The sequence below is a fragment of the Neovison vison genome, chromosome 13 (assembly GCF_020171115.1).
Source record: "Neovison vison isolate M4711 chromosome 13, ASM_NN_V1, whole genome shotgun sequence".
NCBI lineage: Eukaryota > Metazoa > Chordata > Mammalia > Carnivora > Mustelidae > Neogale > Neogale vison.
The window spans coordinates 15,474,171-15,497,524 of NC_058103.1; the positions used below are offsets into that span (position 1 = coordinate 15,474,171).

The 23,354-nt window shown below is 40.1% G+C and overlaps 1 protein-coding gene across 2 annotated transcripts in view; it reads left to right on the plus strand.

Moving 5' to 3' along the window:
• The first annotated feature begins 7,843 nt into the window (after window positions 1-7,843).
• Window positions 7,844-23,354, plus strand: part of YLPM1 (YLP motif containing 1) — a 76,771-nt gene continuing 61,260 nt past the window's right edge. The window contains exons 1-4 of one of the 2 annotated variants that reach the window (XM_044231185.1): window positions 7,844-8,825; window positions 17,884-18,120; window positions 19,248-19,427; window positions 20,175-21,169. In XM_044231185.1, the coding sequence (XP_044087120.1) occupies window positions 7,953-8,825; window positions 17,884-18,120; window positions 19,248-19,427; window positions 20,175-21,169 (2,285 nt within the window). In that variant the 5' untranslated portion in view covers window positions 7,844-7,952. The remainder of the gene's footprint in view (window positions 8,826-17,883; window positions 18,121-19,247; window positions 19,428-20,174; window positions 21,170-23,354) is intronic. The other variant, XM_044231184.1, reaches the window with a different exon arrangement.

Genomic DNA, 23,354 nt, shown 5'->3' on the forward strand with positions numbered 1-23,354 from the left:
GAATTATGACACATTGTATGATATAAATATTGGATATAAAGAGTATATTTAAGATATAAAGAATATTACTAGGGGCTCCTGGGTAGCTCAGTCAATTAAGTATCTGCCTCCAACTTAGGTCATGATCCCAGGGTCTTGGGATTGAGACCTGGGGTCAGGCTCACTGTTCAGCAGGGAGTCTGCTTATCCCTCTCTCTGTCCCTCACCCTTGTTCCTGTGCATGTGAGCTCTCTCTCCAATAGATAAAATCTTCTAAAAAAAAGAATATTACTAAAATAGACACCCTTGTACCCTATCCTAATTTAAGGAAAAGAATAGTACTCATGACTTTGAAACTTTCTATGTAATTCTCTCTGATTACATTCCCCTGCCTTCAACTCTACCCCACCTCTGAGGTAAACACGGTCCTGGATTTTATATTTTTTGTCCTTTTGATTTTCACTATAGTTTTACCCATCATTTGAATACCTTGACTATATATTTGTAAGGTGTATGTTTTTGAGCTCCCTATAAATGAAATCATATGTCGTATTTCTTAATGTGGTAACACAAAATTTACCATTTTAACCATCTTTAAGTGGACACTATGGTGGCATGAAGTGCATTCACATTGCTGCGACATCATCACCACCAACCAACGCCAGAATTTTTTTTTCATTTTCCCAAACTAAAACTCCGTCCCCATTAAACAACAACTCCCCACTCCTCTCTTCCCCCAGCCCCTATCAATCATGATTCTATTTTTGTCTCCATGAATTTTAGTACTCTAGGTACCTTATTTAAGTAGAACCATACAGTATATGTCCTTTTCTGGCTTATTTCACTTAGCATAATGTTCAAGATTCATCTGTGTTGTTGTGTATCAGAATGTCCTTCTTTTAAGACTGAATAATATTCCACCATATGCATATACCACATTTGTTTTTCCATTCATCTGTCAATGGACACTTGGGTTGTTTCCACCTTTTGGTTGTTGTGAATAATGCTTCTATGAACATGGGTCTACAAATATCCCATCAAGACTCTGCTCTCAGTTCTTTTGGGCATATTCCTAATATATATAGTCTTTTTGTTGTTGTTATGTTTCTAAGACTCATCCATGGTAATAGGTGGAGCTGTCATTCATTCACCTTAATTGCTGCATGATATTTCATTGTATGAATATTAAACATTTTGTTTATCCATTCTCCTCTAGATGGTCATTGGAGTTTCCAATTTTTGCTGTTACCAACAGGGCTGCATTGTCTTACATGCCTCCTTGTACATATGTATAAAAGTATCTCTAGTCCCCAATATATACTTAAAAGTGAAATTGTGTCATAAGGCACTGTATATCTTCAGTGATGATAGATATTGTCAAATTACACTTTCTGTACACCTTTGTACTCCCATCAACAGCATATGTAGGTTTCCATTGCTCCACAGCCTCATTAGAACTTGGTATTGTTAAGTTCAATACTTGAATGCAGATACTGCCAGTTGTCCCCGGATACTCTTTTGTCTTCCCTTAATAATATATCTCATGAGTTTTATCTGTGTTGCCCAGGTGGAAACTTTATTTCCAAGCCTTCCTGAGGCTGGGGAAGGCCAACCAACTAAGGTGTAGCCAACAGGATGTCACTGAAAGTGATATGTATCTCTTCTGGGTCCTTATTTTAAAAGGTATACTTTTTAAAAAAAAAATTTAAATTAACATATAATGTATTATTTGCCCCAGGGGTAGGGATCTGTGAATCGCCAGGTTTACACCCTTCACAGCACTCACCATTGCACTTATCTTCCCCAGTGTCCATAACCCAGCCACTCTCTCCCTACCCACACTACCCCCGGCAACCCTCCATTTGTTTTGTGAGATTAAGAGTCTCTCATGCTTTGTCTCCCTCCCGATCCCATCTTGTTTTATTTTTTCCTTCCCTAGCCCCCAAACCCTCCACTTTGCCTCTCAACTTCCTCATATCAGGGAGATCATATGATAATTGTCTTTCTCTGATTGACTTATTTCGCTCAGCTTAATACCCTCTAGTTCCATCCACGTCATCCCAAATGGCAAGATTTCATTTCTTCTGATGGCTGCATAGTATTCTATTGTATATATATACCACCTCTTCTGTATTCATTCATCTGTTGGTGGACATCTAGGTTCTTTCCAGAGTTTGGCTATTGTGGACATCACTGCTATAAACATTTGGGTGCACGTGCCCCTTCGGGTCACTACGTTTGTATCTTTACGGTAAATACCCAGTGGTGTGATTGCTGGGTCTTAGGGTAGCTCTATTTTCAACTTTTTGAGGAAACTTAATGCTGTTTTCCAGAGTGGCTGCAGCAGCTTGCATTCCCACCAACAGTGTAGGAGGGTTCCCCTTTCTCTGCATCCTCACCAGCATCTGTCATTTCCTGACTTGTTAATTTTAGCCATTCTGACTGGTGTGAGGTGGTATCTCACTGTGGCTTTGATTTGTATTTCCCTGATGCCAAGTGATATGGAGCACTTTTTCATCTCTGTTGGCCATCTGGATGTCTTCTTTGCAGAAATGTCTGTTCATGTCCTCTGTCCATTTCTTGATTGGATTATTTGTTCTTTGGGTGTTGAGTTTGGTAAGTTCTTTATAGGTTTCAGATACTAGCCCTTTATCTGATAATGTCATTTGCAAATATCTTCTCCCATTCTGTCAGTTGTCTTTTGGTTTTGTTGACTGTTTTCTTTGCTGTGCAAAAGCTTTTGATCTTGATGAAGTTCCAATAGTTCATTTTTGCCCTTGAATATTAAACATTAAACATTCAATTGCCATTGAATATTAAACATCCCTTGCCTTTGGTGATGTTTCTAGGAAGAAGTTGCTGCAGCTGTGATCTCCTCAAGGATTTTGATGGATTCCTTTCTCACATTGAGATCTTTCATCCATTTGAGATCTTTCATCCATCTATTTGTGTGTGTGGTGTAAGGAAATGGTCCAGTTTCATTTTTCTGCATGTGGCTGTCCAATTTTCCCAACACCATTTGTTGAAGAGGCTGTCTTTTTTCCATTGGACATTTTTTCCTGCTTCGTTGAAGATTAGCTGACCATAGAGTTGAGGGTCTATTTCTGGGCTCCCTATTCTGTTCCACTGATCTATGTGTCTGTTTTTGTGCCAGAACCATACTGTCTTGATGATGACAACTTCGTAATAGAGCTTGAAGTCTGGAATTGCGATGCCAAAAAGGTATGCTTTTTAAAAGGTGTGGTTCCCTAACCCATCTACTTGCTTACAGGCTAGGTGCAGATTTGATGGCAGGAGCCAGAGTAGCCACTTTGAACCCAGAAATGGAAACTTTATATTGAAGATGATAACTTTGGGCTGATTACCTCTGAACTGTTTAATGAGTGAAAAAATGAACTTTTGTTTCAGCCACTATAGTGTTTCATTGTTATAGCAGCTTAGACTGCATCATAATTAATACATTTTATTCAGTTTAAAGTCATTCCCAATTTCACCCTTGCTCAGAGGGCTTGTGTTTGTTCTCTCTCAAGATCTTTATGGTGATGTTCTTCTTGCATTTGATCTATACTGCTAAACTCCTTTTTATGCTCCTGTCCTTATGCATATTAGCCTGACAACAGTGGCCCAGGGTCGTGGATGTTTGTTGTTGCTTATCCACATCCACTTTTCCTTCCTGACAGCACCCAGACTTTTTTGTTTTGTTTTGGTTTTGAACGTTACATTTTCCCCAGTTGTATGCAATTTCACAGTTGTCTGCAGGATTTAGATCAGAGTATCCTGCTCTTTTGCTATAGAAGATAAGAGGAACAGTGGAGACTCTTTCTTCTAGATCCTTTCTCTTCCCAGACCATATATCTGCAAGGGCACTGAGTGGCTAAAGGTTAAAGGGAAAAAAAGAGTCGAACTTTGTTTCTTACAGCATTCAGAATTTTGATGATAGAATAGCTCCTGCCTCGGCTTTGTACTACTTCTAGATCTAGTTAAATGACCTTCTTGTCTATTTTGTTTTCCCCACAGTATCTTTTCAACACATTTTTAAAAAATTTCAGCTGTTGCTATGGATAACATCAAAAGAACTGTAATGGATACAACCACCCTTAAGTTCCAGGCTTTTCTAAACTGTGATCCATTGGAAATGGTTGGAAGGACTTGCTACATGTTAACTGGGATTACATATGAACACCTCTAGGTTTCTTTAAGACAAAATGAGAACAATAGAGGAGGAGAGTGTAATAGGGAGAAGAAGCACTAACATGGCCAAGGTTATGTGTGACCAGTTTACTCGTAAGTTTAGACATTATCCATCTAAAATCCTGGTTAACTGCCTGCCTAAGGATGCAAAGGTCCAATAGTAGACAATCTGCCTCTAGATCCTGTTGCTTAGAGCAATATGAGCTGCAAGAGCTAACAGAGATTTGTATTCCTCAAGATGGTATGTAAGCCATCAGCCAATCAGAATATGACCTCAGACCATTAACCAATCAAATGCCACCTCCTCTTCCCAGCCCTCACCCAAGTCCCCCTAGCAACAGCAAGAATGAAACATAACAGGAAAGAAGTACAGCTGGGTTATAAACCTAGACCAGAGAAGACTCATGCAAGTTGACTTTGACAGCACTGACAATTAAGAGCTAACCCCCTCTGGAGTCTCCCACACAAAACCTTCTGCATGATTTGTGCTTTAATTCAAACCTTAGCTCATTTTGAAGGAGCACTTTATATTTTTGTTGTTACTTTTTTCAAACTAGATTAGTAAAATTCATCTCTAAAAACTTGGCCCAGGATTGGTCATATAATGTGAAGTCGCTGTCACTAAGATGTATTGAGGAGATCTTCTTTTCAAGAATTTTCTGGCATGGATAGGGGTTCTGTATCCTAAAGATGGCTGTGATTTTTTGAAAACTGTGCAGGCTAGAAGTTTTGAGTGGCCAACTATATGTTAGTTCCCTGAGAGTAAGAATGTAGGGGACAGGATTTCCTATAGCATCTAAAACAATTCCCAGTTGGATCTTTATCTTGAAATAATGAGGGGAACGTGGAAGGGCCTGTTTAAACATAGGTGCTGTCTCCCAAGTTGGTGCTGAAAAACCCATGGTTGTTGAGGGATGGAATAGAGGACAGGACAGCTAGAACCTACCAATGCCAGATGGAAAAGAAAAAGACAAAGAGAAATCTTCTACTTCCTTCCATCTAATCTCATCTTTCTCTATGACTTTCCTCCTTCCCACTTTTTTTTAGCTTTTAAAAAATTGTGAAGTACACCACACAAAGTGGAAAGCACAAAGGATAAACATACAGTTCAGTGAGTTTTAACAAAGCAAATGTTTGTGGAATTACTGTTTGGTTCAAGAAATAGAACATTGTTAGCATTTCAGAAACCCTACTTGTATCCCCTTCTAACCACTATCCTTTCTCTCTCCCCAAAGGCAACCACTAATCTCACTTTTAACATTATCAGATCAAGAAGCAGAACATTACCAGCAGCTGCCTTTTATGCCCCCCTTTAAATCACTATCCCTTCACCCCAAGGGTAACTTCTATCCTGAAATCTAATGTTGCATATCAATTATGTTTGTTTTTGAATTATATATGTGAAAACATACAGTACATATTATTTTTTTTGCCTAGCTTCTTTTGTTCAACATTATGTTTGTGAGATTCACCTGAGTTGTATGTGGTTATAGTTTGTTCATTTTCATTGTTCTTGTATAAATGTACATTTATGAATGTACTTTGTATAAATGTACCACAATTTCATTATACATTCTAGTGGAGGTGGACCTTTGCGTTGTTTTCCAGTTTTCAACCATTACAAATAGTGCTGCTACGAACATTCTTGTACATACCTTCTGTATAACATATACATGCACTTCTCTTCATTATATGCCTAGTGATGGGATTCCTGGGCCATAGGCTATGGGTCTGTTCTGCTTTAGTAAGTACTGACAAATAGTTTTTCAGAATTGTTGCCCTAAATTTACACTTCCACCATCAATGTATTAGAATTTCATTTGTTCCACTCTAGCTTGCAGCTGCATAACTCTTATCTTGGTTTTCAGCATCACATGGGCATGGTCTCTGTGTGTCTGTGTCTTCACATGACCATCTTTTCATAAGGACACTAGTCGTATTGGATTGGCCCTACTACAATGTGATCTTATCTTAACTAATTACATGTGAACAACCTTATTTCCAGAGAAAGTCACATTCTGAGGTATCAGGGATTAGGATTTAAACATTTGAGGGGTGGGGTGGGACACAATTCAATCCATAACAGATGTGATGGTACTGAACATCTGTTGTTGATCCCAGTGGGAAAACTTCAACTTTTCACAATTCAGTGTGATGTTTTCTGTAGTTTTTAAAAACAAGTACTCTATAAGATTAAGATGTTCCCTTTTATTTCTGGTTTGCTAAAGTTTTTAAAAATTGTGACTGGATGTCGAAATTTGTCATACGCTTTTTCTTCATCTAATGAAACAGTCATCTCATATTCTCCTTTAGGCTCTCACTATAGTAAATTACATGTATTTTTAATATTTTTCAAAAGAACTTTGATAGAAATATTAAAATTCCAAGTAAGTGGGATTTATGAGTTGGACAATGTTCTGTTTCTCTTTTCTTTCTCTCTTCTCTTTTTGGGAAAAGAAGGGGCACAAGGGCAGGCAGGTATCTGACTTGGCCCTAATGTTCTGTTTCTTGATCAGGGTGCTAGTTACAACAGTGTGATTGATTTGTGAAAATTCACTAACCTGTACACTTATGATGTTTAACTTTATGTATATAAGTTATATGTCAACAAAAAATTAAGAGAAATTCAGCTAAATTCCTATGAGAATGAAAGCTCTTCTGAAAGATATTTAGATGCCCCAATTTCCACTCACATCAGCCTCCTAAGAGAGGAGAAGATCTGGGTTGCTAAGATGGAAGGAAGGTCAAATCTTTAAGTGGTTCACAACTGACACACTGACACACTTAATATGAGTTAGGCAATTTTTTTTCCTCTCTCCAGAATTCAGTGTGTATCAGTCTTGTTTTTCAGTGATTCATTCAAGCCAAAGTTGAGTATTATGTTGACAGATTGGATTATTTTCTAGGTCACCCTCTCGGGACAACCTTTGAATCTGGTTTTTGCTATCTTTTCTTTTAGTTGAGATTTTTCAACATGAATTTTTATGCGTTGAGTTATTCTAAAAAATTCCATTCTTCACTTTTAGCAGACGTTATCTTTCATATACCTGTAGGGATTGGTGTAGTCTTACATTCTGTCTTCAAAATGTTTCTATTCTTCACAGCTTTGTTCCCAACTGGATTTTTTGTTAGAATTGAATTAACTCTACTCATTTAATTTGAGAAGAACTGACAATTTTTCCCTTTTCATTCAGGATCATGGTAAGCCTCTCCATTATTTCAAGTCTAATTTATTCCCTCAGATATGATTCTGTATGGTTCTGCAGTTTTCTTCATATAAATTCTACATATTTCTTATTAGAGTTATTCCTACTTGTTTCATGTCTTTTTTGTTGTTGTTGAGATTGTTGCTATTGTGAATGGACCCCCCCCCTTTTTTTTTTCATTCAAAAATGAACCTTTGGAGCGATAGGATCTCTACCAACCCTTTCAGCGGTGAGACTCTATGGTTCCTTGGTTCTATGAGAATATTCTACTCGCACGTCCATTATCCGAACCTGAAGGAAGATGGCAACCGAGAGTCACTAAGCAAAGGGTCGCTCTATCTCGCCTTTGTTCTCCTCTCGGTGGCTACTGCGCAGGCGTAGTCGCTCCAGTCCCGTCCCCGCCTTCCCGGTCGCGGGCCCAGCTCGGTAGCGCCGGCGCACTGGCGCGCTCCGTTTACACGCTCCGGGGCCTGTAGGCGCCGCGAGTTCCGGCTGTCGCCGTCGCCGCCGCAGCTCCTGGAGGTCGGTTGCGACGAGTAACGGCGCCGGGACGAGCCCTGCGCCGCCTTCTCCGATATGTACCCGAATTGGGGCCGGTATGGCGGGAGCAGCCACTATCCGCCGCCGCCGGTCCCGCCGCCGCCACCGCCGGTGGCGCTTCCTGAGGCCTCGCCGGGGCCCGGGTACTCGAGCTCGACGACTCCCGCGGCCCCCTCCTCCTCGGGCTTCATGAGCTTCCGCGAGCAGCACCTGGCGCAGCTCCAGCAGCTGCAGCAGATGCACCAGAAGCAAATGCAGTGCGTGCTCCAGCCCCATCACCTTCCTCCGCCCCCCCTGCCGCCCCCGCCGGTGATGCCGGGGGGCGGCTACGGGGACTGGCAGCCACCGCCGCCACCGATGCCCCCGCCGCCTGGGCCGGCCCTCAGCTATCAGAAGCAGCAGCAGTACAAACACCAGATGCTCCACCACCAACGAGATGGGTCTCCTGGTTTGGTTCCCATGGAGCTGGATTCCCCCCCTGAATCTCCCCCTGTACCGCCGGGATCTTATATGCCCCCTTCTCAGTCTTACATGCCCCCACCTCAGCCGCCACCCTCGTACTACCCCCCGGCCTCGTCTCAGCCCTACCTACCTCCCGCTCAGCCGTCCCCTTCTCAGTCCCCACCTTCCCAATCCTATCTGGCGCCCACCCCTTCTTATTCTTCCTCTTCCTCCTCCTCGCAATCCTATTTGAGCCATTCCCAGTCCTATTTGCCCTCCTCTCAGGCATCTCCTTCCCGCCCCTCCCAGGGCCATTCTAAATCCCAGCTACTAGCTCCACCACCACCGTCCGCCCCTTCTGGGAATAAGACAACTGTCCAGCAAGAGCCTTTGGAGAGTGGGGCCAAGAACAAGAGTGCTGAACAGCAAGCTGCCCCAGAGCCAGATCCCTCCACAATGACTCCACAGGTAAGAAAGCATCTGCCTGAGCCGCATCTTTCACCTAGAGGGCCCTAAGTGAGCAGGCCTCAGGGCTTTAACCTGTGCTTAGACTAATTCCAACACAATGAATAGCTAATTTACACTCCAAAGGATTCCTTAAGAGTCAAGTCTGACATCTCTGCTTTTCAAGTAGCTAAATGTGGATTATTAAAAGAACAGGGTTTGAGGATGTTTCTGAAAACCACAGAGTAGTGGGGGGGGCTGAAGAATTACTTCTCAGACATATCCTTTGGTTCCCTTTTGACCCACCTCCTAGATTTTGTTGCTTTTACAAAGCACTTCCTTTTAAAATTGTATTTTAACCTCAAATTTCCATTTGAGAGGCAGCATAAAAAAGAAGTTTCCCAAAGGCTGTTACTTGAAATGTATACAAACCTTATGATTAGTTAGCTTCTTTAAAAAGTTATTCAGGGGCCACTGATAGCTGTCAGCTTCGTGAATTCCAAATGTTAGCAAATGAGGAATGGAAATCTTATTCTTAACCAGGAGTATCTAATTATGTGTATAGATGGGTATGCGATACAAAGAAGTCTCTTCACCTTTGACCATTTGGGAGTCTCTTGGTTATTTTAAGGAATGGACCCATTCGTCCTTTTCCCAAATCACTTAAAGCAAGCTTTAAGACATAACCAGTTTGCTGAAATGCATTGTTACCATTCGCTCCAGAGTAACTGCCTTGGAATTTGGCCAAGGTGAAGAAAAGTTACTGATATATCTTCCTCCATGAGAGAGTCATTTCTATAAACTTCTGTTTTAAGTGATGCTTGCTACAGAGCAGTCACAGATGGACAGGATAGCAGTAACAAATGAATTCCTCCTTTAAGAAAGAAGATAGAACTAAAGTGGAGTAAATAACTTGTTAATGATTTCTTACAATAGACACTTCTAGCAATTACTAATCTACCTTAGATTCCCTAATGAAAAGAGAGTCTTAGTCTGCAAGCTCAGATTTACATATAAAAGATTTCCAGAAGATAGGGATGTGGTGCTTTAATGGTTTGCCATTAGAAATTAAGAACACAAGTTGTTTTAAGTAAGCAAGATGTTGTGCTTGACACATCAGGAGAAGACACTTGTGATATTGGAGTAAAATAGGAGAATAAAAGATTCTTTGGGCTTACACCATCCCATTAGGTTATTTTCCCCAGATTCCTCTGTTATAGAGAAGAAATTTCTGTCCCCATTCCCAACCCATTCTGAAATTCCCATTGTTTTTGTTGTCAAAACACTATCGGAGTTAGTCCATGCAAAAGTACAACATCCCTTTTCTCCTCTCTACTAGACTTCTTCTGGCCTTTTGAGTGACAAATGAATTGTTTTTGGAGGGTGGGGAGAAGGAATCAGACCTGCTTTAATACAAATACATGAGCATTGGTTTGCTGGTTTTGCTTTTCTGCTTTTACACCCTTGTCTGTATTGAACTTCTTTCAGTGCTTTGCGTATTCATTGCCTGCAATTCTTTGGTGAGAGCCAGAAAAAAAGAGTGGAAGATGAGGCTTGAGAAGTGTAGGGGGCAGACCAAGAAGGGCCTTGTAAGCTTGTTTAGGTTTTCTTACCTCTGTCTAGAAATCACCCCAAGTTTCTCAACCCTCTCTCCCTGCCTTAGCTGTATTATTTTCAAGGTACATCTCAAATATCAGGGTCTCTGTGAAGCCATCCCTGACTCACCCATCTGGTTGGTTGGTTTTCAGATTTTAAGTCCCTTGCAGACAGGGACCATCTCACTCATCTTTTTATCCTCTGTAGCACCTAGGACAGTGCCTTGCAAATTGTAGACTCTGCATGGAGATTTGTTGAATAAGCTACAAGAGTTGTCATGTTCTAGACTTAGGATACTTTGGCTTATTAGATTACACAGGTTTTCTTCATGCCAGTACTGATCTCTGACAAAGAACCCTTCTGCAAATTTATTATTCTTTGGTTCATATTTTATTTTTGGAATATGTCATTAGAAATTTTGATGGCGAAAGATTATAAACACACCCAAAAGTAGAGAAAATGATATGGTTTCTTCTTTAAACCCGTCATTCAGATTCAAAAACTGTCAAGATTTTATCATGTTTACTTGACCTGTGCCTTTTTTTATTGCTGCTGAAATATTTTAAAGCAAATCTTAGATGTCGTGTCATGTCATCTCTACATTCTTAGTCATCTTTTTAAAAAATGGACCTTTTTGGAGCGCCTGGGTGGCTCAGCTCGTAAGTGGCTGCCTTTGGCTCAGGTCATGATCCCAGGGTCCTGGGATCAAGCCCCACATCGGGCTCCCTACTCAGTGGGAAGCCTTCTTCTCCCTCTCTCACTCCTTCTGCTTGTGTTCCCTCTCTTGTTGTGTCTCTTTCTGTCAAATAAATAAATAAAATCTTTTTTTTTTTAATGGACTTTTCCTTAGGTAAATACATTATAACACCTACAAAATGTAACAACAGTTTCTTTGTATCATCTAATACCTAACCCATTCAGACATCCCCTATTGTCTCATCATACTAATTTTAAAAAATTCCTTGGTATCATCCATGTTAAAATTCCCCAGTGAACTCAGTCATGCTTTAATGGTTTATTCAGATCAGGATCCAATACAGACACTGTGAAGCAGGGTCATTCTTTGTCATGGAAGGCAGTCCTGTGCATTGTAAGATGTTTAGCAGCACCTCTGTCCTGTAACTACTAGATGTTGGTAGCAGCCTCCAGTGGGAAATGAAAATGTTTCCAGACATTGCCAAATATCCCTTGGGGGTTAAAATCACCCTCAGTTAAGAACGCCTCATCTAGATTAGTCTCTCCTATTCTCTTTCTATCCCATGCCATTGAACCTGATGAGAAATCTGTCTCACTTGTTCTGCAGAATGTCCCACATTCTGGATTTGCCTGCTTTCTCTTGGTTTCTTATCATTTGACTTGTCCCACTCCCTTTCGCGTTTCTGGTAAACTCTGAAAGCTTAGATTTAAGTTCACATTTCTTTTGGCAAATGTACTTCATAACGAGGGTGGTGCTGTGTACTTCATTTGCATCCCATGAAGAGACACACAGTGCTTGGTTGTCCCACTATTATTGGAACCAAGATTGATCAGGGGTTAACAGTCTAGTCCCTCCATTGTCCCGTCAGTTTTGCCTCTAAAGTTCCATCTGGTGATTCATCCGCTGATAGTCTTTGCCTGAGTAAATTGGTTCTTCACTGAAAGTTATTACATGGTGATTTTTTCTTGCCATTTCTTCTACATTTACTATATGGAATTCTGTAAAGAAAAACTTTCATGAACTAGAACTATTTAATTGGAAATACAGTTGGTGTAGGAAAGGTAGGATAAGTGCTTAATATTCTTCCATTTAATTTCTAGTTTTCAGGATAAAGCATTGATGATTTAATGGAATGTGTATTTTTGAAGAATTAATTTTTCTGTGTGTTTAAGGGACTGGCTAGGCAGAGTGCACACTAGCCTTTTTTTCATAACTTGTGACTTTATTAATCCTTTTATTCTCAAAATTTAAGCTGTTGACTTGGATTAGAATTTTAGTCACTTATTTTTTTTTATTTTTTAAAGATTTTATTTATTTATTTGACAGAGAGACACAGTGAGAGAGGGAACAGTAGCAGGGGGAGTTGGAGAGGGAAAAGCAGGCTTCCTGCTGAACAGGGAGCCCAATGTGGGGCTCAATCCTAGGACTCTGGGATCATGACCTGAGCTGAAGGCAGCCGCTTAATGGCTGAGCCACCCAGGTGCTCCAGTCATTTATTTAATATTCATGTATTTATTGAGTAGCAATTATGTGCCAAGTGCTGTGCTTAGTTTAGTACCAGAGATTAAATAGTGAAGAAAGTAAGTCATGGCATTTGCCTTCAATGACTTGTCCCAATGGGAAGAACAAGACATTTAATAAGTAATTAAAAGGAGTACAAGGTGCTGTGGGATTATAAAATACACAGTATCACTAGCCTGTTCCATGAGGAATGGGAAAAGGTCAGGGTTTTTTATTTTGTTTTGTTTTCTGGTTTTAAGCTCACCATTATATTTGCATTGTCTTGCTCAGGGTCTAGCATGTAGTAGGTGAGAAACAAGTATTTTTTAAGTGAATGAATATGGTTGAGAGCTATAACCTAATTGAAGAGGCCTCCCTTTGAAGTGATATTTAAGTGAAAGTTGAAGAACAAGTAGGAATTAACCAGATAGCATTTAAAGTAAGGCTTACTGAAAGCTCAGGGTAAGGGTGGTAGATAGAAACAGGTCGGGAGGGCCTATGAGGACTTTCAGGCAGTAGGAAGCCATTGAAGGATTTTGAATAGTTGAATATGACAGATGGGCATTTTTGAAAGCTCAGTGTGTTTGCTGTCTGGAGAGTGAAACTGAGAAGAGCAAGGGTGACTTAGAGACAATACTTAATAAAATAATCCAGGCAAGAGATAATAGTATCTTGGACTTGGATGGTCATAGTGGAGATGGAGAGGAGTGGAAAGACTGGAGAAATATTTGTGCCCTAGAATCTAATTGGAGATTGAGTAGTAGTGGAGAGGGAGGTGTCAAGGAGCATTCCTGAGTTTCTGGAGTTGACTGCCAGGTAGATAGTGGTCCCATTTACTAATAAAATAAGAAAACCTGGAAGAGGAGGAAGAACAGGTCTGGGAATGATGTGAAAGGGTGAGTGTAGTTTTAGACCTACTGAGTTTGAGGTCCGTGAGCCACATGATTCCAATGGAGATGTTCAATTGAAAGTTAGGTACAGGTCTGGAGTCTAGAAGTGAGATCTTGAGACATGAAAGAGTTGTGAGTCATCAGCATAAAAATGGTATTTGGGGCACAGAAATAGAGGAGGTCTCCTGAGGAGTGTGTGTAGAGTAAGGATAGAGTTTAAAGGACATTGAGCCTAGTCCCGCAGAATCTCGGTATCCAGGGAAACCAACAGAAGAAAGACCAAACGGGTAGGTGGAAAGTCAGGACAGTGCAGTCCCACAGAAGTACAAAGAAGACTGTTTCTAGGAAGAGGGAGTGGTCAGCTGTGTCACTACCACTGAGAGGTCAAGCAAGATAAAGACTGTGAGTTATCTTTTGCATTTACTGACATGTAGATTATTGTTGACCTTGGCAGGAGCAGTTTCATAGTGACTGAAGCCATATTGCATTGATTTGAGGAGTGATGGAAGGTGAGGAAATGGGGATGGTGAGTATAGACAACTCTTTCAAGAAGTTTGACTGAAGGAGAGAGAGAGAGAATGAGGGCAGGAGCTGGAGGAAGAGGTGAAATAAAGGCGCTTTCTTTTTTAGTTCTAATTTTTTTTAGATGGGACTAAGATTATCTGGTGACCTTAATTCCTGGAGTGGAATGTGAACCTCAAAAGTATTAAAAATAAATATGTTTTAAATAAGACTAAAAAATGGAAAACCATTATTTTGCCAGATTTCTTCCCACCCCTTGCTTTAGGATGTAGGACATAGTACATTTAGTGTTACAGGCATTGATAATAACCTGGATAGGAAAGGCAACCTTCTGAAATTATCTCTAAAACATCTCTCTCTCTCTCTTTCTCTCTCCCTCTCTGCCTCTTCCTTTCCTGCCCCACCTCACACATTCTCTGCTTTATAATTCCCTGGAAAATCATTTAGTACCTAGTTCATTGCTGTACTGGTAGCAAGTGGTTAGTAAATGCTTGCTGAATAAATTAGGTTCTTTTTGATAATGATATTTTTGACAAATAATTCTTACATCCTTTTGAACTCTCTTCGTTCAATCTCTTTTTGAATGTGACATATGCAGTGATTTTCCTCTATCTGTGAACTAGCATCCCATGTAAGATTGAGTTGTCTGATACGATGGGACAGTCAGAAAAAGTGGCTACGAGTTTGGCTTTGGCTTCATTAGTAAGTCCAAGCAGGTTTTCTTTCTTTCTAAAATAGAGATAAGTCACTTTTCTCTTGGGGTCACTGAGGACATGTCTGAATGATGCTCATCTGTAGAGCTTTAAAAATGTGCTGAAGCCAGGTCCTAGGACTGACTTAGATCTAGTTACTCTGCTTCTTGGGTTCATATGAAATAGAAATGACCTACAGTGCTACTGTCAGCAAATCAACAAGTACTCGAGCTCCTAATAAGGTTCTTAACCTTAGAGTAGGTCTTAGACAAAGATGGGAAGCATTGACAGTTAGGTGGGTACATACAAATTGATCAAGAATCTAGATCTGTACAGTCTTCCATGTCTGTAGCCATTGGCTTCTGGTTTATGAAAGATGGTTTGCATCTTTGTATCTTTTAGTGATGCTTTCAAAGCAACTAAAAACAAGGGAAACTTTTAACTTTTATTTGAAAGAGACTAAGTTTATTAATTTTTTTAAGCTGAAAGATAAGCCTGTTGCTTTTTTCATAAAAGAGTGGAAGACATTGAAAATGTTTTAATGGTACATTATTGTCAACTATCATGGTCAGTGTGCTGGTTTTTTTTTTTTTTAATGTTCAATAGGAAAAATAATTATATTTCTGGAGCTGATGATTATGTACATGGTAATTAAAAACATAATAGTAGCTCATTCATGACCCAGACTTCAAGATGTAGGTAGTGAGATGGAATTTATTCCTCTCAATAGTTTGAAGCAAGTTTCAGGTCATAGAAATGAGTGGAAAGGAAGTCTTCAGTTGATCAATAACCCTTTAGTGACATTCTCCTATGCTCTAGCACTATGCTTAAGCAACAGGTAGGATATAAGAAAAGCATGAGACAGCTCTCTCCCAAGAAAATTACATTCAGTGAGTGAAAAAACAGATAATAAAACATTATGTTCAGTGAGAAAAGAGTATATATTGTATATTTTTTATCCATTTTGCTTGCATGTGGGGAGACTGGACAGGATATACAACAAAATATTAGCAATATAGAAAATCCTGGTTATCCAAAGATCGTGAATCCCAGTGAATCTAAGCAAAACGAATCCACTCAACACAGGTACCCAAAGTTTATGTAAAAAGTAAAAAATTTGATTTGGGACACAATCTTAAAAAACAAAGCCCCAAATCATAAGGGATAGCTGAGTCTTAGAATGAACAAAGAATAGTGTTGATTTGGTTTCTGTACTATAATTTTTAGTTATAATACCAACACAGTTAATATGGCAGCATTACATGGCTGTTGTCTTTATTTTGGTTTTGGATATATTGAAAAAGAAAGTAGAGATTTATCAGTTTTCCTAGGGGCTGTTTCAGACTTTGATATTCATATTCTCTTTTGCAATTCCTATTATAAAAAATGTTTTGGTTGTTAACTGACAGGACTTCTGCTAGATCCTCAGCTGTCAGTAATGGGTTCCAAAGTTCTCCAACATCACTTTCATAAAATCCTACATCTTTATAATTGTAGTAGAAGTACATGCTATTGTTAATTATGGAAGTATAAAGGGTAGTACATGTGTGAATATTTTAGTGTTAGGACAACTCTTTTCTGTATGCAACCTTGTAACCATAGGGAATTATATACTAAGTACTGGGAAAATGAAGATCCTGTAGTTAGGTCTGAGTGGTGAGATTTTTAAATTGATTTTAATTAATTAGTTATTGCTTATTTGTACAGTCTATTCTCCTTATTTTGAGGTATTTGTGTTCCATAAAATTGCCAAGAACATTGAATTAGTGAATACTAAACCATTGCTCCCAGGGGGAAATACAGGATTAGGTTCCTATGAGCCTTTGGTGTCATTTTAATCAACCAGTTAATACATAACCTTGTTTTACATGTGTTCCTGTTTAATGACACCTTATTTAATATACTTTGTTGATTCATTAACATTGAACTCACAGCCAACAGCATAACACATGTCTGAATGAAATTTATCTAACACACAGGTTTTCTGTGTGAAGCACGTCACAGCTTCCTTGCACTTAGGAACACCAGACCGCATACCACACTATGCTTGCAGTCATTTTAAACAGCAAAATCACCAACAAAAAGCACAGAAATCTGAAAAATGTGGTCCTAAATAGACCATGAAAAGGACACTTATTTACAGTATGAGAGCGAAACAAAAAGGCAGAGCATGGCCTTGTTCTGCCACAGCAGGAAATGTGCAAGTCTGGCAACTCAGAATTTTCAGTGCTCTATTACGCATGTCCACAAATGACAGCCAGAGTTTCCCAAATATTGATTTTGGAGTTAGAAATAAACTTTAGCAAGTAGGCATATTTGCAAATATAGATTCCATGAATAATGAGGATCAGCTGTATTTTCTAATTATTTCTGCATTAGATTTGTTACTGTTGTAACGTTTTTCAAGTGGACGCACAAAACAAGCTTCCAGAAAGTTAAATTACAGTATAATTTGGAGAACAAAGCTGAGACTTTTAAAATAAATAGTATTCTAAAACAGTATATTCTCATTTATGTGTATATAGCTGGCATACAGCAGGTGTTCAAAAAAGGGACGAGCACTGGAGGAGAGAGAAGGCAAAGAAGAGACAGAACTATTTGGTTGTGTTCATTAATTATGAGACTCCTTGGATAAATCCACACCAGCCAATGGCAGGTTAAAAATAAGCAGCTGTGAATACTGAAAGGATTTCCTCTGAGCATTTATCAAAAAGACTGCTCTCGGGGCACCTGCGTGGCTCAGTGGATTAAGCCGCTGCCTTCAGCTCGGGTCATGATCCAAGGGTCCTGGGATCAAGCCCCGCATCGGGCTCTCTGCTCTGTGGGAAGCCTGCTTCCTCCTCTCTCTGCCTGCCTCTCGCCAACTTCTGATCTCTGTCTGTCAAATAAATAAATAAAATAAATCTTTAAAAAAAAAAAAAAAAAGACTGCTCTCACTTCCAAAAGTATGTGTGTTAAAAGAGTAGAGAAGTATGTTGAATTAATATATATGGTGTAACTTGAATGTATATACTTGGGGGAGGAATTGAAAGATCATGTTTACTTATTTGCCTTTCTCAGTCCAGCTTTGCCTTTTCTTACATACAGACATGTGACCACAAATACAAACGCAGGTCTCTGTCAACACCAAGTTGCAAATATATAGGATTTTCAACTAAAATTTTAAAAAATGCCCTCTGTTGTAGGAACAGCAGCAGTATTGGTATCGGCAGCACCTGCTTAGTTTGCAGCAGAGGACAAAAGTGCACTTGCCAGGACACAAAAAAGGTCCCGTCATAGCAAAGGATGCCCCTGAGCCGGTAAAAGAAGAAGTTACAGTACCTGCCGCCAGTCAAGTATCAGAACCCTCTTCGTCCGACGAGCCCCCATTGCCACCACCTAATGAGGAGGTACCGCCTCCTCTCCCACCTGAGGAACCCCAGGTAACCATAAAATTAATTATTTGCTGTTTAAGAAATTGTTTAGCTTTTTCCTGAGTCTTTTGTATATACTTTTGTCAAATGAATATATGTTTTTCTGTGTGTGTATTTTTTTTTTTTAAACATGCAAAATTCCGATATGGGAAAATTGGATAAATGCCTGATTGGGTTTAGAAAAGGCATTTTTCTGATGGTTGAAGTGAGTGAAGAATTAGACACTCTTCTGTACTGAGGCTCTCTAAGCGCTAAAGGGATGCCCGGGAGCTGTCACACTGGCAGCCAGGGCAGCCGTTAGGAGTTGCGGTGTCTGTTGTTCAGCTGCCCCAGCGGCAGGGAGGCGCTGTCTCTTGGGGGTGGTGGGGACTCTGCACAAGTTGGTTAGCCATTCCGTGCTGCAGTTTCCTCATCTGCAAAATGGGTATAACAGTGGCTATCTTACAGAGCTGTTGAAGCATTCAGTGTGATCATCCTTGTCACTGAACATAACACACGGAAAGTTCTCACTTTGGTCCAAAGATATTTGTTCTCCCAAGAGCCTGTGTGGAAACTTTACTGAGCTGTAATGATGACATTGTAATCTCTTAGTTGAAAGTGGCTAATGTGAAAAAGAAAACGGTCTCTCTCTCTCTCTCCTTTTTTTTTTATTTGACAGAGATCACAAGTAGGCAGAGAAGCAGGCAGAGAGAGAGGGGGGGAAGCAGGCTCCCCGCTGAGCAGAGAGCCTGATGCAGGGCTTGATCCCAGAACCCTGGGATCATGACGCGAGCCCAAGACAGAGGCTTTAACCCACTGAGCCACCCAGGCGCCCCAAAGGTTTCTTATAGAGTGCAAAGGACATAGCTATAAAGCGACTGTTTTGGGGAAATGGTTGCCCTGTTCAGGAACAGTGAGATGATTATTCCAGTGAAGACTATGGGATTCATAAAGTCCTTTATATAAGAACTCGTGAGCCACAGTGTGAGCAGAGCCAGGGATTTTATCTAAACACAAAATAACTTTTCTCAGTCAGCCAGAGTTGTAAAGATTCTGAACTGTGTAATACAATACTTAATAAAATATTTGGGTCTTTTGTTAATTTGGTTGCTGTTTTGTTACTTATATAAAAGTGTATTTTCTCTTTTATCTTTTAGTCTGAAGACCCGGAAGAGGACGCTAGGTTAAAACAGCTGCAGGCCGCAGCCGCGCACTGGCAGCAGCACCAGCAGCATCGAGTTGGCTTCCAGTATCAGGGAATAATGCAGAAGCACACTCAGTTACAGCAGATCCTCCAGCAGTACCAGCAGATTATCCAGCAGCCGCCACATATGCAGGCAAGTGCCGCCTCAGCTCGCATGTGGGAAGTTGCCCCAAGTCATGGAGGAGTTGTTATTCCTGAAAGAGATCTAAATGTGAAGGAGAGAAATTAAATTTGATCTTTCCACGGGGGTTCCAAGTAGTTACCTGTCACATCACCGAGGATTTGGGAAGTACAGCTTTATAGAAATGCCCTTGGGATGGGACAGGTGTAATGCAGACTTCTGGTCATGTCAACCCAGGCAGGTGTTAAAGGACCGTTGCTAAGGATTTTAAGAACCAGAGATTCTTATCATGTAGTTTCAAGTTGCCTACAAATCGCTTCAGTGACAGACAAGCAAAAATCCACCAAAAAGATCATAGCAATCACCACAGAAACCTAGAAACAGAGCAAAAGATAACTGCTCTTTTTATATCCAGAAGACACAAACTTGTGTCTGTATGTCTATAGTAATAAATCATTTTTAAAATTCTTAAAGTGATCCATGATAGTACGAAAAATTTGAAAACAAATATTACTGAGATAGGTATTTGCTTTAGTGTTTAGTTGGTTTCTCCAGCTCTATGATAACTTAGGGAAATGAGTCAAAGGAAGAAAGAATGATCGTCATTAAGGAGATGTAACAAGTTTATCCTTACTAGTCTCCCAAAGTCTTTAGTGTTTTAATTAAGACTACAGATGCCCTTGATTCGTTAATATTTTAACTTTAGGGTCAGTTCTCTTACAGGAATGTCTTGAAATAATTGTCACCCTTTGTTCGTAGACCATGTCTGTAGACGTGCAGCTGCGGCATTATGAGATGCAGCAGCAACAGTTTCAACATCTCTACCAAGAATGGGAGCGGGAGTTTCAGCTGTGGGAGGAGCAGCTCCATTCTTATCCTCATAAAGATCAGCTTCAGGAGTATGAGAAGCAGTGGAAAACATGGCAGGGACATATGAAAGCGACTCAGACCTATCTCCAGGAGAAAGTCAATTCCTTTCAGAACATGAAGAACCAGTATATGGGGAACATGTCAATGCCACCTCCTTTCGTTCCGTATTCTCAGATGCCTCCACCTCTACCGACAATGCCCCCTCCGGTATTGCCTCCATCATTGCCACCACCAGTGATGCCCCCTGCCCTGCCTGCTTCGGTGCCACCGCCTGGCATGCCCCCACCTGTGATGCCACCTTCTCTACCAACCTCTGTGCCCCCACCTGGGATGCCTCCGTCTCTCTCTTCTGCAGGGCCACCGCCCGTTCTTCCCCCCCCTTCCCTCTCCTCTGCAGGGCCACCGCCCGTTCTTCCCCCACCGTCCCTCTCCTCAACAGCCCCTCCACCTGTCCTGCCCCTCCCACCATTGTCTTTAGCCACACCTCCTCCAGGATTACCTCCCCCCGGGGTTCCACAAGGGATGCCTCCTCAGTTAGGATCAGCCCCAGTCCCACCAGCCTCCACTTCTCAGAGTTCACAGGTTCCAGAGAAACCTAGACCAGCACTGCTTCCCACTCCTGTGTCTTTTGGTTCAGGCCCGCCCTCAGCCTACCACCCTCCATTGCAATCAGCTGTTAGCCCATCAGAACAAATGAATTCTAAAGCTCCTCTGAGCAAGTCTACTCTGCCATATAGTTCATTCTCATCTGAGCAAGGACTTGGGGAGTCTTCAGCTGCTCCATCTCAGCCAATCACTGGAGTCAAGGATATGCCAGTGAGGTCAGGTGGACTGCTTCCAGATCCTCCTAGAAGCAGTTACTTGGAAGGCCCAAGAGGCCCAAGGTAGGTCTGCCTTTGTTTGGTTGGTTGGTTTGGTTTGGCTTTTTTGTTGATTTAGGCTGAGTAGGCCTTGATGGTATAAAAAACTTTATTTATACGATTTTTATATTCTTTTTGTACTTTTATATACATTCCTGGTTTACAGTTAATAATGTTAGTATTGTTCACTTCTTAGATGCGACATAATAAAATCTAGAAGTAGTAACATGCCCCCATTTCTTTGATGTCACTGCTTTTATCCTACATGTAGAGATCATAGTCCAGAGTGAATGTCCCGTTTTAGGGTAATGCTTCTCAATTTCTTGATGACTTTTTAGCTTCAGAAGTAGTATTTATTAAGTTTATCTTTTTTGGTTTTTTTTCTTAATTTCACAATTAACTGAGTCAGTAAATTATCTTTGTTAGATAATATGCCTGCTGTTCGCGATAAAGATGAATAAGCCAATATTTTAATGAAATAGGCAACAAAATTTAGTATAAGAGTAAATAGGACTTTCATCCATTTGTTTAGCAAATATTTATTCCTGCTCTGTGCTTATAGCAATGAGTATAACAGAGCGGACAAAATCCCCGCCCCCATGGAGCTTATTTCCTGTATATCTCCCTCAATTTGGGAGATGTTTTCCTTTTGTCTGAACCACATTTTTATTTAGAAAAGCACACAGAGAAATTTACTAGTAGTCTTAAATTTTTTTGTTTTTGTTTTTTGTTTGTTTTTGCTTTGCTTTTTAAAAGGTGTTAAATTCATTTTTCAAGTATATTCCCCCCTGCAGGTTGACCTAAATGTTAATTTTCCTGTAGAGAAACCTTACCAATCACATTTTTTTCCCAACTGAAAATTGTGATAGAAATATATACTCTTTATACTAAATTTAGATAGTACAAAAAAATAATCTAAAAAGTGAAATTCACCTAATTCTACAATCTAGAGATAATAATTAAAAATATATATGCCCTCAAAAATGGGATCATACGGAGCATTTTGTCTTGTAAACTTTTTCTACTCGTCAGTACATTGGTTAGTTTTCCATCTCAGTGTCAGTGTTATCTATATTATTTTAATTTAACCTGAATTTTGACTTTTGGAAACAAAATATATCTTTTATTTGTTCCCCAAATTTATAACTCTTAAAACAACATGGCACAAAACTCCACCATCAAATAAGGTGTTGACAGTTCTCTTGAAAACTTATTATTTCTTGCATTGAACCTAAATGTGTTGCTGTAACCTCTACCTGTTGATTCTAGATCTACCTCTGTGGTTAACACATAATTAACATGAATTCCTCTGGGTGCCAGAAGCCTTGCCAGAGGCTTTACGTGCATTATGTTACCTCTTAGGATCTTCTCAGCAACCTGTGAACGAGGCAGGCTTATACCCTATGTTTACCCTTTAGAGACTGGGCCTGAGATGTTTGAGTAACTTGCTCAGCATCATGTAACTGGGAGAGTAGAGCCTGAGTCCACACCCAGTGGGAGCAGAGTCCAGGGGGCTCCCAGAGCAAAAGCACTAGTTACCTGCTGTATTTAATGCCATGATTCAGTGAGATTCACACTGTCAGTGATTACAAGTACATTTTGTAGTCTTGATTTACTTGGTATGTGTAACTTTTTTATTAGAATTCCCACTTATCTCTTAGATTAAGCATGGCCTTTTGGATCTGGTGATGAATTTGCTGTCAGAAAAGTACATTATTCTTAACACCTTAAGAAACAGAGATTTCCTGCTCCCTTTTTTCCCTATCATATTAATGTTTTCTGTCTTTTGCCCACCAAATCTTGTTGTAAATTTAGGACCTATTTTAGATTTTCTTCTTACCATAAGGTACAGCTAATAATTTCACTTCTAGGCAGATCTTAGCAATTATCTAGCACAGTATCCCATTTATAGCAATTGATATTTGTGTTGCATTTTAGGTTGTCATCCTAAAATATAATAAGATATAATAATATCTTATTATTTCTCTGTGATCTCATGAAGTAAACATATAAGGGAAGTTAAGATTTGGAGAGATTCTAAATAAATTGCCCCAGATGACGTTGCTAGTAAATGATTGAGATGGAATTAGAATCCAAGGCCATCTGATCGGCCCCCCCCACACCTTTTTTAAAGATTTATTTATTTATTTATTTATTTATTTTGAGGGAGAGAGAATGAGCCTGTGCCTGTGGTGTGGGGTTGTGTATA